We start from the raw sequence: 19,096 nt of genomic DNA on the forward strand, positions 1-19,096 counted from the left end.
CTCACATAATTTTGATTTCATGGGGTTTTTAAACTGACGCTTAAACAGGTAATACGTTGCTTTAGGAGAATAGTTTTGTGTTCAATTCTCACCCTTAACGCAGCTATTTTAATTAATTTACACATTTGACTTCTGTCTCCTGGTTAAGAGAGCATATGGATGCTCTGTAATCTCCTGTATGACTGCAGGCCTGATCTTGTGTGTGTGCGTTTTCAACTGCTTTTCCTTGTCTTCCACCACCGTTACCCTTTCACAAATTGAAAGTGAGGACCTTCCAGAAACTCGTCCTGATAATCACACATAAATTAATTAGAAAATGTTTCTTGACATTCTCGCTGCATAGACAGGGGAAAAGACTCCGGGAAAAGCCATCAAATTAATTGTACGGTATGTGACTTTGATAATTAATTCAATAATTATTTCATGTCTACTTTAGCAACTCCTTCTGGCTGGAAAAAAAGGACATTTTGATGATAGCGGCGTAAGGATTTAGATTCTGAAAGGAAAGTATGGGGAATAACACTGAAATACATGGGGTGAGAGAATTTAAACACTAAAAACATGACTTCAGTGAGTGCATACACACATTTGGTGAACATTTAAAATGCACGACTATCACTGCATTAAATCAAATATCCAAATAAACAAGTGGAATCGGCAAACAAATTATGATAGACCTTTACACAAAACATTTTTCAAGCCATTTGAACTAATTGCAACCAATTCCAATGTTTTTTCACTTTCATTACAAAAATGCCATTTGGCTTAATACTTTATTACAACGGTTTTTTTTTTTTTTGCATGGCTAATCGGTCTAAATAGTATTTGAGGAAACTGTGTGTTGTAACAAATTGACATACAATGGAATAAAAAAAATGAACTGACTGAAATAGGAAACTGCCTATGACTAAAAGTCTGAAGGAAATAAACTTTAAACTAAACTAAACAAATATTTAATCTAATAGGATTTTATCCAACCATTAATCTAATATCAATGCAAAACAGCCCTTTGCTGCCCGTTTCTTCACAAGTGGCTGTAAAATATTTCTCACATATTTAAACATGGCACAAATGACAGATGCAAGTGGCACATAGAAAAAGCAAGGCCTGGCGGAGGAAAGATATAGGGCAGGAGGGAGGAAGGACAAACTGAAATGCGGGGCAGAGAAAGAGAGACAGGAAGCGGCAGGAAAGCGCAGGCATCTGATAGGGCTGGTAATCGGCGTGGCAGTGTCCCGTCTGCAGCCGCCAGTTCGTGGGCCACATGGAGCAGCTGGGGAGATAGCGGCAGGGGACGGCAGTGAGAAATGTTCCTCTAGATTAAAGCCCACACCTCTCAATCATCAACAGGGTAAGAGAGTGACAGACAGAAAGGGAAGAGTATGTTCTTAATTACAGATAAATGCCCCTTCCTACAGTCAATCATCATTGTGCGAGACATACGATACAGGGAAATGCTCACTTATTCACACACGGAGGGTTGTTCTGAACATAAACAGTCTAAACTGTTTTCATGTGACGTTAGTGAGTTTTATTATGTTGCCGTTGAGCTCCGTTTAACCACAAGTGTGGGACGATTGTCCCGCAGCTCACTGTGCGCAATAAAGTTCCAGCATTCTGCAGGTGTGTGGGATGTGCGCCAAGAGCAAAAAAACAACAACACAGTGAGAAAAAAAATTATACAAACTGACAAACTTAAGACACATTTGTTACTGTTAATTTATGAAAAAAAACTATAACTGAATCGTGTATAGCCCATCAGATATTTTGATTCTTGAAAAAAAAAAAAAAAGAACATGCATACCCAGGGCACCGATTAGTTTTTTTAAGGGGGCACCAGTGGCTGTGAAAACGTTTCTTAACAAATTAAAGACATGTTAGTCGAGTAGTAGGGATGCTATTCTTAAAGGGATGGTTCACCCCCCCCTCCCCCCTCCCTGTCATTTACTCACCCTCAAGTTGTTCCAAACCTTTATGAGTTTGTTGAACTCAAAATATTTTTTTTTGAAGAATGTCGGTAACCTAACAGTTGATGGGGGAAAACATACTATGGAAGTCAATTGGGCCCATCAACTGTTCTGTTAGCTTTTTCAACATTCTTCAAAATATCTTCTTTTGTGTTCAGCAGAAGAAAGAAATTCTCGAAACGTGAGCTTGAGTAAATAATAAATAAAATTTACATTTTTTGGGTGAATTATCCCTTTAAATTTCTGGCTGATACACATAAGCCAATTATTATTTTCATGTAATGACTAATAGCCAAGACATTGCAGATATTATAATCTGGTAAAACTTTACAATAAGGTCCCATTAGCTAAAGTCAACATGAAACGGAAGTTGCAAAAAGTCTTTTCTTCTCTGTTGTGATGTATATCTAAATGAAACGGCTTCTCGAACAAGAAAAAATGAGGGGCGGGACTTTTGTCCACTGGGAATTGCCGTGATCTCATGTGAGGGACAGGTTTCCCCGCCGGAGTGTTTTTTTAGACAAAATTAATTATTTATCACTTTTTCATTTATTAATTTATCATTAATGTATTAATTAACATTAACTAACAATGAACAATACATTTGTTACAGTATTTATTAATCTTTGCTAACGTTAGTTATTAAAAATACCACTGTTCACTGTTAGTTCATGATCAGGCCCATTAAATAATTTAACAAATACAACTTTTGACTTGAACAATGTATTATTTAGTATATGTCAAAATTAGCATTAACTAAGACGAATAAATGCTTTAGTAGTATTTTTTATTGTTAGTTCATGTTAAATGATGTAGGTAACTACAGTTAACAAATGCAATGGAACCTTATTGTAAAGTATTACTTAAAATGCTGTAGGCAAATTCGCAATAAATCACTTAAGTATGAATTAAATTATTTGAAATGCTAAAAGTGAATTTAGTCATCACATAATTATAATTCGCCATATAAAAAAATGGATAATGATGTGATTTTAAGATGTTATTGAATTATTTTTCAATAATTTGTTGTTAAAGATAAACTTAAAGGGAGCGCAAGATGACAGCTAAGATGATCTAAATGTAAAAACGAGAACTGAGCATGCAGATAAATATCCAAAACATAACCATTATAAACAGATACAGATAATTTACAACTCCAATATGTCAGGTCAGGAATCTGGGGAACACGCTGTGCTGGGATAAGAGGGTAACGTGGGGAAGTGAGAGCGACTGAGAATGGAAGTTAACGGTCTGACGCTGGTCCCGCTCTGCTCAGCCTCAGATAACAGCTTCGCCCGAGTCCCTCATAGTGCAGCACAACCACAGCCGGATCTCAGGAAGAAATAATTTAAGATTGCAAAAGAAGGCAAGATAATCAGAATAACTGAAAACCATCGAGCTCACAGGCGGTCTTTCTGATATATCTACACTGCCGACACATTCTCGCCGACACAGGAATGAAGAAAAAACACATTAAGTTTGGTACACTGGCAAAACACCAGGTGCTGCTGTACAATGGCACTTCATACTGTCACTCTCTTAAAACACCTGCTATCATGCTCCTTTTTTTCCATGAACCTGTTACATTATTAAACTTGTTAGATTTGACAGTGCTCTCTCTCTATTCAATATTTTACTAAATAATCAAAACAAAAAAAACTTCTACAGCATGTAGAAGTTAAATAGTCAGTCATACACAATTACAGATCTGCTTTGAGTTTATGTAACGGAGACTTTTTATGATTAGTATTTCTTTAGCACTTGTATGTGTAACCCAAATCAGCTTAACCACACTGACCACATAACTGACAGCATGTCAAGATTATTAGCATGTTTAGGCTGAGCCGAGTTTGTCAGGACAGACACCAACATAGTGGTTTCAGGTTTCCACTAAATTCCGCTCCCAAAACACATTCAAGAAATGATGAGGAAAAAAACAAAGATGCCAAATCAAGAAATTCAGTTTTGTACTGCAGGATATAGATCATTAAAGGTCTAGCAAAGCATCAGTGCCACCAATGCCCTTCCATTGAGAGTGACAGCAGATCAAAATAAACTTGTGAATGAATCTTTTGAATTAACTTTGAAATGCTGAGCACAATTGGATATTATATCCATACACTGTGGCGCTCTGATCTAAGCTTCCTCATTCAGCAGCGAAACAATGGGTCCAGGGATGAGATTGAATGACTCGCCAGTGAATTTCACTCCTGCAGTCGGGTGTTGTAGACGCGTCTGATAAAACCTCAGACTCCAGGCGCTTTTGTCTCCCTGAGAACAATATAAATATGTTTAACAAGGACTAACCACACGCTACTCTGTATAACAATTACATTCAACTCACTTGTTTGAACAGTAATATTCAGTTCTCTACTTCTGGGTTCATCTGATTTACGAGTATTTTACCGTGAAAAATATAACACAATCAAAACACGGATACCCAGACTTAAGGTCCACTCACACTAAGAACGATAACTATAAAATAACTATAGATAACTATATTAGCATCCACACCAGCGGAGAATCGTTTTGTTTATTCTAAGCGTGTGCTTGTCACTTTAAAAGGCTTGAGCTTGTTACAGCAGGGTGGATTCTGATTGGCTGTCAATGTTTTTATCGTTCATTGGCTGAATAAAATAATTTTGAAAGTGATTCCAATAATATTGTTTCTCTGTGCCGTTATCGTTATATATGTTGGTGTGAACTCTGCTATTCGTTAATATTGAGGTTGAGGCTAGCGTATTTTTAGGGCCCAAGCCTTGAAAAGGCGAAGGCCCTATTGTTTTTCTTAGGATTATTATTAGGGCCCAAGCCTTGAAAAGGCGAAGGCCCTATTGTTTTCCTCCGGATTATTCTTCTTTATTATTATTATATTACTACCTTTTGGGCACTTTTGGGGGCCTTAACGTGCTCAAAAACTCTTGAAACTTTGCACAAATGTCAGAACCCGCGGCCATTAGAGCCGGACTGAAGCTGGTACCCGGGCGTGGCAGGGGGGCTCGACAGCGCCCCCTGGAACGCGGTCCGAAAACTTGGTCCATAAATCAAACACGCTTGCGTGTAATAATATGAAACTCGGTACACTTATAGATCTCATCGGTTCATATATCCTTCGTGCTCTGACTTTTTACCCCAGCCCAACAGGAAGTCGGCTATTTGGCGTAGTTTAAAAAACACATGCAATGGAATTTAAAATACTCCTCCTAGACGATTCAAACAATCACCACGAAACTCGGTGTGCATGAAGTCAAGACATGGAGGATGATAAATTGCGAGGGGATTTTTGATATCTCGAACGGTTTGGCCGTGGCGAGGAAACGAATTTATGGCGAATATTGGAAACAGGAAGTGTGTTATAACATCCTCATACATTAATTGATCTTGATGAAACTTCAGCAGTGTGTTCGTTGTAAGAGGCCGATCGCATGGATGTGACTATTGTGAGTCAAAGTTATAGCGCCACCAACTGGCAGCAGGAAGTGTGTCACTTTCAAAATGCTTTGAATTCACCCTCTTATTTTTACCCGATTTGCTTCAAACTTTATGTGTATAATGTAAACACACGGCAGATGTAGACCTGTGAAAGAATTATTGATATCTTAAATACTGTTGCCATGGCAACGCTTTAAACTTTTATATTCTTTTTGGGTGCATTTGAGGCTCTTAACATGCTTCAAATTGCATGAAACTCAACATGCATATCAGATTTATTAGGTACTAGGCATGTGTGAAGTTTCAGAAACGGGCGTGGTAAGGGGCTCAGTAGCGCCACCTTTAGTCAAAAATGGGGTATTAGTTTTACCTACAGTAACAAAAATCGGTATTTATATTTATCTCCCCGAGCCGGACAACTTTCTAATTTACAGTCATTAGCTCCGACCAACAGGAAGTCAGATATTTTGGTTTGAATGTGATTTGATGGGAATTTTGCCAGTCTCTCTCAGTGTCTGTGTGTGTGAGAGAGGAGGGGGGCTTTATTTTAACCCTTTCTCTGCTGTGTGGGACTTCTCGGGCACTTTTGGGGCCCTTAACGTGCTCGAAAACTCTTGAAACTTTGCACACAGATCAGAACCTGCGGACATCAGGGCTGGGCTGAAGCTGGTACCCGGGCGTGGCAGGGGAGCTCAACAGCGCCCCCTTGAACGTGGTCCGAAAAACTTGGTCCATATATCAAACACGTTTGCATGTAATAATATGAAACTCGGTACACATATAGATTTAATCGGGCCGAACAACTTTCGTGCTCTAAGTTTTACGCCAGTCCAACAGGAAGTCGGCTATCATGGGCTGTATGAAAATGCATGCCCCTGGAATTTGACATACTCCTCCAAGAAAAATTATCCTATCGCCACCAAACTCGGTCAGCATGAAGTCAAGACATTGAGGACGCTAAATTGCGGACGGATTTTTGATATCTCGAACGGTTTGGCCGTGGCGAGGAAACGAAGTTATGGCGAGAAAAGAAAAACACAATGTGTTATAACGTCTTCATACATTTATTGATCTTGATGAAACTTCAGCAGTGTGTTTGTTGTAAGAGGGCGATCACATGGATGTGACTATTGTGAGTCAAAGTTATAGCGCCACCAACTGGCAGCAGGAAGTGTGTTACTTTCAAGATACTTTTGACTAAAGTGGGTGGGTTATTTTTACCTACAGTCACAAAACTCGGTCTCTATATTGTGCTTATCGATCCGGACAACTTTCTCATTTACAGTCATAAGCTCCGACCAACAGGAAGTCAGATATTTTGGTTTGAATGTGGTTTTGTCTCTCTCTGACAGAGTTCCCCCTGCCATTCTCTGTGTGTGTGTGTGTGTGTGTGTGTGTGTGTGTGTGTGTGTGTGTGTGGGGAGGGAGGAAGGGAGGGCACACACACAGACAGCCCCCCCCCTTTTCTGTGTGTGTTTGGAGGGGAGCAGAAAGACTCACACTGATGCAAGCTCTAAAGCAGACTTCTTCTCGACAGTCAAAGCGGGGTTACGTTATTGCCCGTCGTGCACAGGAACCCGAAAGGCAACGGGGTGGCGGCTTTTTATATATATATATATATATATATATATATAAATATAAATAAATATAGCTGCAAGCAGCGATGGAGGGCCCAAGCCGGTGGCAGCGCCAGCCCGGTGCCTTTAGTGTAACTAAAGGCACCAGGGTGGCGGTGCCACCGGCTTGGGCCCGTAATCGCTGCTTGCAGCTATATTTATTTATATTTATATATATATATATATATTTTATTATTCTTCTTCTTCTTCTTCTTTATTATTATTATTATTTTACTACCTTTTGGGTACTTTTGGGGGCCTTATCGTGCTCAAAAACTCTTGAAACTTTGCACAAATGTCAGAACCCGCGGCCATTAGAGCCGCGCTGAAGCTGGGACCCGGGCGTGGCAGGGGGGCTCGGCAGCGCCCCCTGGAATGGGATTCAAAAACATGTCCATATCTCAAACACGCTTGCATGTAATAATATGAAACTCGGTACACATATAGATCTCATCGGGCCGAACAACTTTCGTGCTCTAAGTTTTACGCCAGTCCAACAGGAAGTCGGCTATTATGGGCTGTATGGAAACGCATGTTCTGGCATTTGAAACACTTCTCCCAGAGAATTCATCCGATGACCACGAAACTCGGTGTGCATGAAGTCAAGACATGGAGGATGCTAAATTGCGGACGGATTTTTGATATCTCGAACGGTTTGGCCGTGGCGAGGAAACGAATTTATGATTAAAAAAGGATGCATAAAGTGTGTTATAACTTAGTTATAGTTTTACCTACAGTTACAAAACTCAGCGTGTGTATTGATCTTATCAAGCCAAACAACTTTCTAATTTACAGTCATTAGCTCCGACCAACAGAAAGTCAGATATTGTGGTTTCAATGTGAATTGTGTCTCTCTCTGTCTCTCTGGCATTCTGTGTGTGTGTGTCTGTCTGTGTGGGGTGGGGAGGGGAGGGGGGGATCTGTGTATGTGTGTGTGTGTGAGGAGGGGGGCTAGTTTAGTTTAACCCTGTCTCTGCTGTGTGCAAAATCTCGGGCACTTTAGGGATGCAACGATACCATTTTTTCAGAATCGATCCGATCCGATACCAAACATTCTGAGTATCGACCGATACCGATACCAATCCGATACCAGCACAGTTTTTTATTTTTAATCAAGTAGAATTTCTATAACTCTGTGTGTTGAACTGATAGTCACTATTTTGTGTTAAACACAATCTACTTAATACAGACAACTTCATTATAAAGAAAAACAACAAATAAAAAAAAATATGATCATAATCTGTGACAAAAATGCTATTATAAACTAGATTAGTGGATAATTCAGCAGTAAAATTTAGCCAAAAAAAAAATCACAAGTGCACAATAATTGTATTAAATCTGAACATGAAAAAAACATTTAGTGGGGAACAAATATGAGACAATAAGTGTAACACTAAATTTGGTAAAACGTTACACATTGCTCTTTGTATTGTTGTAAAATACATTCATGAAAAACAAGATAACAAAAATCAAAAAGATTAGTTATTTTATATATAGCCTAGGCCTACTATAAAATTGAGACATGTTTTAAATTTATAGCACAGCGGTTTAATGAGGCAGCAACATATGATAGATAGGACAGAACTAGAAATAATCGTTCATTGCGTCGCTGTATTATGATATGAAAGGCTCCAGTACAGTGCGGCACACAGCGCTTATGCGCATCGCGAGCGCAGAATGATGCGCATGAAGCAACACGAGTCACAGCGCGCAGCGCGTCGATTCCGCATTGAAAAGTTCAAATCACAAAGGAAAGGCATATTGATGCGTAGTGTATTATACAGTATCTATCCATCTATGCAATAGTTTCTTTAAACAGAGCATTTTCTTTAAACAGTTTTAAATGTCAGTTACTCTGCGCGTGAAGAACAATTATAATGCTCTGACTCTACTCCAGTGTTGTGAGAGACACCCGGTAGAAAGTAACGTTAACATGATTAAGGTACAGCAATAAAGTCCAGCAAGATAAAGTTGTTTAATGCAAAACCATAGCCCTTTATCTACAGATCAAGTATAATTATAGTAACTTTGAATCATCTTGGAGAGAGTTTTTCATCGTGTTGACTCGTAACCGAACGTGACGCACTGCTTGATGCTGAATGGAGAATGACTGACAGCCGCAGCGGAGGGAAAAGTGAACGTGATCTTGAATTTAATGACTTAAATATTAATTTCTCTCACATTATACTATATAATGGCTTCCGAACACTTATAATATAGTGCACGACAACTTTATGGTGCTTTATAATGTTTTTGTGCCTTTTGTGGGGCTTAACAATAGCACAGAATAGTATACGCACAATATCGGATTTGGATCGGCCTCGTCTGACCGATACCCGATCTGGCAAAAATGGCAATATCGGAGCCGATACCGATACTGAATATCGGATCGATGCATCCCTAACTTTTGGGGCCCTTAACGTGCTCGAAAACTCTTGAAATTTTGCACACAGGTCAGAACCCGCGGCTGAAGCTGGTACCCGGGCGTGGCAGGGGGGCTCGACAGCGCCCCCTGGAATGGGATTCAAACACTTGTCCGTATATATCAAACACGCTTGCATGTAATAATATGAAACTCGGTACACATTTAGATCTCATCGGGCCGAACAACTTTCGTGCTCTAAGTTTTACGCCAGCCCAACAGGAAGTCGGCTATTGTGGGTGGTATGAAAACGCATGCCCCTGGAATTTGAAACACTCTTTCTAGAAAATTCATCCAATCGCAACCAAACTCGGTCAGCATGACGTCAAGACATTGAGGATACTAAATTGCGGACGGATTTTTGATATCTCGAACAGTTTGGCCGTGGTGAGGAAACGAAATTATGGCGAGAAAAGAGAAACACGATGTGTTATAACGTCTTCATACATTAATTGATCTTGATGAAACTTCAGTAGCGTGTTTGTTGTAAGAGAGCGATCACATGGATGTAACTAATGTGAGTCAAAGTTATAGCGCCACCAACTGGCAGCAGGAAGTGTTACTTTTGACAAAAGTGGGGGGGTTAGTTTTACCTACAGTCACAAAACTTGGTATGTATATTGTGCACATCGAGCCGGACAACTTTCTGATTTACAGTCATTAGCTCCGACCAACAGGAAGTCAGATATTTTGGTTTGAATGTGGTTTTGTCTCTCTCTGCCTCTCTCTGACAGAGTTCCCCCAGCCATTCTGTGTGTGTGTGTGTGTGTGTGTGTGTGTGTGTGTGTCTGTGTGGGGAGGGGAGGGAGGGCACACACACACACATAGACAGCCCCCCTGTGTGTGTCTGTGTTGGGAGGGGAGGGAGGGCACACACACAGACAGCCCCCCCTGTCTCTGTGTGTGTGGGGAGGGGGGCAGAAAGACTATTAAAACTAGGTATATTGTGCCATCTAGTGTTTTATACTATGTATACATGTGTTTTTTCTTTTAAACAAGTGTTTTAAAGTACAGTAATTTCAATGAATATATATCAGGCATGAAAACAGGTCAGGGGTAAAAAAGGTGAGAAGGATGCGGCATATCCTCTGCCACTCTAGGGGGGTTCGGGGGCACAAATTTTGTGCTTTTTAATGTGAAATTCATCAATCTGGTGCAAATTAAACAAAGAAAATTTCAAAACTCTTTTAGTTACAGTGTCTGTCTACATTACTACTACAATAATAGTTATAATATTAATCCCATGATAGTAATAGCCATATAGCCTATTGTAAAACAAATGCACTGAAAAATAAAGGAAACTTTCATAATTAGTTTTGTACTAATTTCTATACTTGAAAGAGTATATTTCTATACTTCACATTAAAGATGTGATTGGCCTAGCCCAGTGTCAATCAAGAAAAGAACCAATGGGCCGCTGATCTACGTATTTCATCGGGTCTCAGAGAAAAAAAACTATTTACTACTACTATTTATCCCAAAAATGCCCCAAACCAGTCGTCTGTATGATAATCTGAAACAAGCACTGGTGAGCCGTTGTCCTGCTTCACTTCACAGATGCTGAGTGAAAGGAGAATTATAGAATGAAAGGATATTCATTTATATGACACTTTATTAATCAGGAGAACAGCTTGTTCAGCGCGTCATACGTCGTCCTTTCAGTTTCGGTTTTCAATCGATCAAGTTTTTTCACGTTCTCTCGATAAACCACCCCTTTCAATCCGATCGAAATAATTTGTAATAGAGCTGACACTTTGAGTTTTTAACGGGTTATGTTAAAGCCCTACTTGTTATGTTTTTATAAAATATCTATAGTGAATGCATTATCATATCACCGTATTATTTACCGCCATGCAACTGCGAGCCACAAATTAAAGCTTGGCGAGCCGCATGAGGCTCGCGAGCCGCGCAATGAATACTTGTTCCTGCTCGCTCAGCACTCACGGCGCCCGCGCCCACTCGCGATATTATCTCGCCCACTTCTATGTCAAAATAAAAAATAATGACATTGGCAACATCGCTGTCTGTATCTGACAGGACAGTTAACATTGTAAGCTAACTTACCTCAGGCTTGCTTTCCGACGTGCGGTTCTTTGTTCGGCAGTGTGTCCAGTTCTCAGACTCGCGGTGTAAAAGACTTTGAAAACATTTCTGCCCTAACGTTACTCTGACTCGTATTGGCTGTCATGTTTCGGCATTCGGAATGATGATTGTTTTTTAAAGCTTATAGTTTTGTAAAGTTTATGGTAACTTTATAGGGGATAAATGCTGGCCTCGACCTCGAACACACCCCCCCCCCCCCCCCCCCCTAAAATATTTTCTCATCGGATCTGCACAAATCACGTAGGTGACCCTTTTAGGTTTTAAAACGGCGAATTTCGCCGAAAGGTGAGGAGTTTTCATGCCTGATATATACCACACTTCATAGGAATTTTCGGTGTTGTGTACTTACAATGGCTGCTGATTTCATGTGGCCGTTAAGTCCATGAGACTGTAGGGTGTCTTATTTTTCATTTTAGGTTTCAGAAGGGTGCTCACGCATACTTTGTGGTTGATATGTGCCCTCGATGCGCACTTTTGCAGAACCCACACTGATGCAAGCTCTAAAGCAGACTTCTTCTCGACAGTCAAAGCGGAGTTACGTTATTGCCCGTCGTGCACAGGAACCCTAAAGGCACCGGGGTGGCGGTTTTTATATATATATATATATATATATATATATATATATATATATATATATATATATATATATATATAAATATAGCTGCAAGCAGCGATGGAGGGCCCAAGCCGGTGGCACCGCCACCTCGGTGCCTTTAGTGCAACTAAAGGCACCGGGGTGGCGGTGCCACCGGCTTGGGCCCGTAATCGCTGCTTGCAGCTATATTTCCAATTGTTTTCAATGGGAGGGGGTCGTTTTTAAAACACCAGCAGCGTGGCAAGGCGCTGAGCATCTATTTCAAGCGTGTGCTCTGCGTTCTCTACCGGTCACCGAGAGTTGTAGTGAGAGAGTTATAAATGAGCTGTAATAAATGGGTAAAAAAGAAACGCTCATAGCTGTCACTTTTTTTTACCCAGCCATCCAATCACAGTGGATGAGGGGCGGGACAAATACCACACCGACCAACCGTCACATTCTGCTTGTACAACGATAACAAAACGACAACAACAAGCACTTCTCGTCTTCATCCAAAACTAGTCCCAGAGCAAGTACGTTACATTGTCTCGACAGAAACAAACTATTTGCGAATTCAGATACTAGTATACTAGTAACAGTTCCGCGAATATTACATATCATATAGCACATATAGCATCTCAAATGAAAATAAAACCCGCTGCACTCTCAAGATCCCACAGCAAGGCGTTTTCAGAAGAGTGTTAGAAACAATCTAGGCTATATCTTTATCCAACCAATGGAAGACAGGGAGTGTATTCGGGTGTTTTTTTTGTGTTTTTGTGTGTGTATATATATATATTTTAATAATAATATTTGCAGCAACACGTCCAATATGTGTATGTATTTGCAGGAACATTTCATGACATTGGACTGACATCCGCAAATACACTTCTATTTAAATTTAGTTCCACTCTCTCACTCTTTCTGAGCTGTGCTGATATGTTTTTAATTTTCCAGCGCTCAGGACTCTTCAGGATGTCTATGCAGATTTTCCTGCTTCTCTGCTGACGTTGTAAAACCTGGCCAACACCTCCGCACCTATCAGCATCCCTGCAGCCCTCTCATCAATGCCAGTTCCAGCACCCGCAAATAATTTATCAGCATTTAAATGCCACTGATAATATGCACACGCTGCTCCCTCCGATCCCTTATAATTAAATATGATAAAATCCCACCGCACCAGGTAAATAATAATAATCATTATTATCATTGCCATTATAATGGTTTATTGGAGTAATTTGAATAACTTGTGTGGATAAGGAATGCTGGTGGGGAGGGAATGCTGGCCAAGCAGGAACGTTATATGCGGAGCTAGTTTAGTCAAGGTCCTATTCCATCCTGTGAAACTCTAAAAGAGCAAGCGAGATGGAGAGAGAGAGAGAGAGAGAAAGAAAGAGGGGGAGAAGGGGAAAAAGGAGCAACGGTCCGCCAGCTAGAAGGGATTACTGTGACGGCCATTTGCATATCAAGAATTTTAAGCAGAGAGGAAAATATCAAACCCTCCAGCCAGCAAGGTCATTTTGAAGATAATTTTTTTCTTCATAATTTATTTTGCATATCATGCAGCAGGACACGTTATAGATTAAAAAGCTGCTTTGCCATATCAACCCATTCCTGACACTTCTGCCTCACCACTGCCTATCAATTCATTCAACAGAACCCCACCCTGAAAAATATTCTATAAAGATACAGAAGCAATTAACAAATAACAAGCAAAGAATTTTCCACGGACGTTACGTATGGATGCTTTAAAGGACAGATAGACCACCCGTGCAAATTAAAATGCGGAAGGTGTTGAAAAGCGATATGCGCTATCCTTTGATGATATGGGGAATTTTTCAAAAATAATAATACCCATATTTTTGAGTGACAATTCTAAATGGATGTATAATACGCTAAAAGGCTCATATACATTCGATTTTTTGTTCACTTATAGACTGATTTCAAAGTACATTGTACCCAGTGTAAAATCATACACCGTAAGATGTGAGTTTTACAGCTTCAAAACTGATAAGGAATATATAATAATATAAGCATACTTGTTTATTTATGGCCCATGTTCTCTCTATCTATTTATCTATGAGTTTTGTGTATGCGTATACAATAAAGCTTTATACAAACTGATAAGAATGACATTGGATGAGAATCTGCCAGCTGAGAACTTTCAGGAAACATTAGCTCAATATATGAAAGGTCAAACAGAGATGGAAAACAAGAGAAATAGTCAGTACAGACAGAATGACAACACACTACATAATGACTGAAAAAATATGCAGAAATAATGGGTTTGGCTGCCACTGCATACCCATTCCATCACCTAACGCCCTAAAACAGGATGTGACATCATCAGAAATGGCCCAGTCCTCTCTAAAAGAAGTCAGTCTGGTCATTAACAGAACTCTGCTAATGAAAACACAATGCAAACATTTTTTTTTACCACAGAACTGAACATTCAGCTCCCAGAGGATTATGAGGAAAAGAGACATACACCAAGTGAACGCATGGACAAACACTGCGACTCCACTCCTGATGCTGAGGGGCCAAAACAACAAGAAACAAGGAAGAAGTGCATGTCTGCATTCTGCAGGGGGGTGTTAGTGGGGATGGAGAGACCAGTGGTGGGATGTGGGGTGGTGTGTGAGGGGGGTCATGATGATAAGGGAAAAATTCAGACCGGTCAAAGTTTCCCTTTTGCCAATCGTGCTTCTGATAAAGGCAGCGCCTGCTCCAGTACTGATAGAAGGCCTATCTCACTACTGCTCCCCCTTCTTTATTTCTCTCTCTCTCACTCTCTCTTGCTCTTTCTCCCCCCTCTTCCTCTCTTCCTCATTCTCCTGGCAGTTAGTTTGCGAAGGGAGGGGGGGAAAGCCTATCGCACTCACATCGCCAGCGCTGTCATCAAGCGGCAACCGCACAGCAATTAATATCACTCCAATTACTGTTAAAAGGACAGGCTGGAACAGGACGATAATAAACACATCCTTGACGTGAAAAATTAAAACACACACATGCACACAGGGAGACACACATATTTAGGCGATTTCTAAATATTCGAGATAAAGAAAATGCCTTGCATATTGAATCATGTCATACTCTACTAGATCCCCACTATCGCTATAAGCTGTACTGCTCAGCCGTGTGGTCCTGAGAGAAAAAGATGGAGAAAAATGATAGAAAACGCCTTATTACGCTATCCAGGCCCATATTAAAGACTACATATTTGTTTTTACAGTCAGTGCAGTAAAATGCTCTTAGGATGTCTTCGATTTTATGCAACCAGTTTGAAGGCAAGAAAACAACACAAAAACACCTGAGAGGTTGATGAATACTTTTTATCATACTTTTGAGTCTTTACCGGAGTGATTGATGGAACTTCTATCTCTGCTGAAAAACCTGTTTAAACTAGCCTAAAATAAGCTGGTCTTAGGTTTTACTGGTCTCCAGCTGAAAGAGGGCCAAAACACCTTTTAAACCAGCAAGAAAGACCAGCATATTCGCTTAGGCTGGTCTAAGATGGGGTTTTTTTTCCAGCAGGAAAGGCAGTGGCTCTCAACTGGCTTTGCTTTAGGACCCAGTTTGAACATGAAGTGGCAACCCAATAGTGGACCAAAGTTATATATCATAAAAAACTAAATAAAAATGCTCTTGGATTAATTTATTAATAACTTATCAAACCTGAAATTGCATTTTGCACTCTTCGTTATTTAAAAATAATATATATTATACAACTTTATTTATTATATAAATAATTATGAATATTATATATTCTATAATAGAATATTTGCATAATATTATGAAATAATAAAAATATAACATGAATGTTAATATAATATATATAATATTATTTTATATAACTTAATATTTATCATATAAATACAGCAAAATTATTCATATTTACATGTATGTCAAGTTTAACTATTTAAATTCTGTCCTTTACATTTAAGCGACGGATTAACCTGCATGTTCTCTTCTGTTGTTAGCTCCTTTGTACCACAAATAACCAAGAACATAACATGATCAATGGTAAAAATGCTTATGAATTAATTTGCACCAGTTATATTCCTTTAAATCAGGGCCGGCTGCCTGAAAGAGACAAGTCCCAACTCTCACAGAGACTATTAGAACATGTCTGAGACATTGTGTGGAGTTTATCTGAATTCTCAGTGTGATGTGTGATGTCACGGGGTTGTTGTGGACCATTGCATCACTGAGAAAAAAAGTGACAAAGCATTGAAAAGTGTACAGTAGGTTCTCCCCGCAAAGTGGTATGAGAATGACAGTACTTTCTATAACATTTACAGGCAGATCAGACTGAATCATTTCTGGTTTGAACGCATATCTTGATAAAGTCCTGGCCTTTATTGTTTCATGGCTGCCAAGGTGACAGTGTGAATACGGCTGGCCCTTCCTGAGGAGCCAGTGACTCATGCATCAGTAAAACACTCCTGAAAGAGGGACAGATGGAGACTGACCTGGGCCGTTCCACTGGGGTTCCCCTTCCCCATCTGCCTCTTCCTCCTCCTCATCTTCTGTACAGCGCTTCAGTCCTTTCTCATCTTCCTCACCCTCATCCGGCACCGCCAGGGACTCGTGCGTTCTTGGCTCTGTGTCAAAACATGACAGGGAATTAATACTCAAAAATCACACATATTCTGAAAACAACCAGAGTTTATGTTTGTGCGATATTTACATTTTTGTGCAATATCATCGGTTTTCTTAACATGACCAGCTAATTGCATATTATTCCTTACTTATGTAATTGGTAAATGCTTCTGTGACTTTTATCACAGCTGCTAAATGGGAGCGAATCTGAGAAAATACTTATTTTTTTTATTCTTATTCTTATTTATTTATTATATACAAAAACACACTACTGTTCAAAAGATTGGGATCTCTTATGCTCAGCAAGGCTGCATTTATCTGATCAAAAACAGTGAAAACTAATATTGAGCGATATTATTACAATTTAAAATAACTATTTTCTATTTAATATATTTTAAAATCTAATCTATTCCTGTGATAGCAAAGCTGAATTTTCAGCATCATTACTTTAGTCATCAGTGTCACATGATCCTTCAGAAATCATTTTAATATGCTGATTTGGTGCTCAAGGAACTTTTTTTTTCTTATTATCGATGATGAATCACATTATCAATCATAGTTGTGCTACTTAATATTTTTGTGGAAACCATGAACATTTTTTTAAGTATTTTTTGACGAACGGAACGTTTAAAAGGGCAGCATTTATTCGACAAAATAAACATTCATTTATTTAAAAAAAGAAGAAGTTACTTTTGTACAATAGTGTATATTTTTACATAACATGAAATAAATATTAAACATTATTAATTTATAATTTTTTTAATTTTATTTATAATATTAACTTGCATTTAGCAAGTGATGGTTACATTGAATCCTGAGTCCCATGTTTAATTCTTAATGTTCTACCATTCTCTTTAATACTCAACAAATGAGTGTGATGGTCTCGCACTGATGATCAAAAGTGGTCAACAGAGAGGCCTGTGTGATTCAGCAACACGACATCTTAGGATAAACCCGACCCATACGCTTTTGATTTACCAAGCGAGAATTGGAAACCCCAGCCAACAGACGGCCAGCGTCTTCCTTTTATTAAGGCCGATCTTTTTCATCAGTGTGAAAGACAGAGTACAGATCTCCCAGACATTGATGCCAATGATTACGAATTCTCTTTGATCAATGTGATCACCTTGCTGATAGCGGTCTCTCTCTCTCTTTCGGTTGGTTGAGTGCCAGTGTAACATGTATGAGTAAATTGACATGACTTCTTGTCCTCTTCTCTCCCTCTCCCCTTCCCCAACTCCCTCCCCTTCACCCCACCTCGATTACAGCTCATCTGTGGTGCACAAAGGGCATGTTTACCCTTGCATTCCCGTGGCGATAAACAGCGATAGCTACCGATCGATACGGGCCATAAATGTGAGCATGCTGTTATTAATGCAACAGGTTGGAGATTAGATCTTCATCATCAAATAAATCACGCATGCACACGCCCTTCTCGTCAGCCCCGACAATTCCACCCAGGCCCAAGCGCCATTTTCAGCCCGTCCCAGCGCATGCCGTCCCATGACGCGCCTCCCTCCCTGCCTAAGAAGCCCTATTATTTTCAGCGATAAATCACATTGAATGGCACATTGATTTTATCCTGCAGCGCTCAGCGTGGGGAGAGGAGCTGGAGCCACAGTTATTGCATTTAATATTATCAATATAATCTCCCATATCATCTGAGCAGAGACGACAGGTATCAGGAAAAGAGGGCGGGGTGGATGGGTGCTGCCACCATCCTGGCTCCCCGGCAGTCTCCTTAGTCTACCAGCACATGCAAACACACATACTGACGCACACACACACACACACACCCCTTCGCCAACCCAACAACCTCCTTTCATCTGATAACAGCAACTTCCCTTGTCACACCTGGAGGGCAAAGTCACCCAACTTGCTCCATTCTTCCTGGCTGGCCTCATTTTTTAGAGTCAATTTTCTGTAAGGTCTTTCCCCCAAACAGATCATCATGGCAGGGTCAAGTTCTTTTCTTGTAAGGCACAACTATATCATCTCTGAGTCCAACATGGCGCCCAAAGTGGGGCTAGCTGGTTGTACAGGCTAGGATGTTTCCATCCAGTTAAATTCTGCAGCCTTGGTGAAACCACCAGCCAGATCAAGCCCACGATCAGACCTCCTCGCCGGGTTAGAGATAACAAAAGGTGTTCTGGAACACAGAGCCATCTTTGCTTAACGTTTATCAGCTTCTCTGCTGATATGGATGACGACTTCACCATCAGATCTTCCTTCGGATCACTTCGGACTGACCCTTTCACATCGAAAACCAACGGCCGCTTTGCCATTAATGATTATTAAAAGGTGGTATTATCATTGATATTTATTTTTTACAGGTGGTTATCGACACTGTGTGTCTTGTGACTGGTTGAGTGTTTTTCTG

General features: G+C 40.0%; 1 protein-coding gene across 2 annotated transcripts in view; it reads right to left on the reverse strand.

Moving 5' to 3' along the window:
• Positions 1-19,096, reverse strand: part of zfpm1 (zinc finger protein, FOG family member 1) — an 88,487-nt gene that overhangs the window by 29,219 nt on the left and 40,172 nt on the right. For both annotated transcript variants that reach the window (XR_013798483.1, XM_079620060.1), the window contains exon 3: positions 16,587-16,718. Coding sequence is in view for 1 of the 2 variants with exons in the window: in XM_079620060.1 (XP_079476186.1) it covers positions 16,587-16,718 (132 nt within the window). In the remaining variant the exon portion in view is untranslated. The remainder of the gene's footprint in view (positions 1-16,586; positions 16,719-19,096) is intronic.

The sequence above is a fragment of the Phoxinus phoxinus genome (genome assembly GCF_949152265.1).
Source record: "Phoxinus phoxinus genome assembly, chromosome: 8".
In the NCBI taxonomy this organism is placed as follows: Eukaryota; Metazoa; Chordata; class Actinopteri; order Cypriniformes; family Leuciscidae; genus Phoxinus; species Phoxinus phoxinus.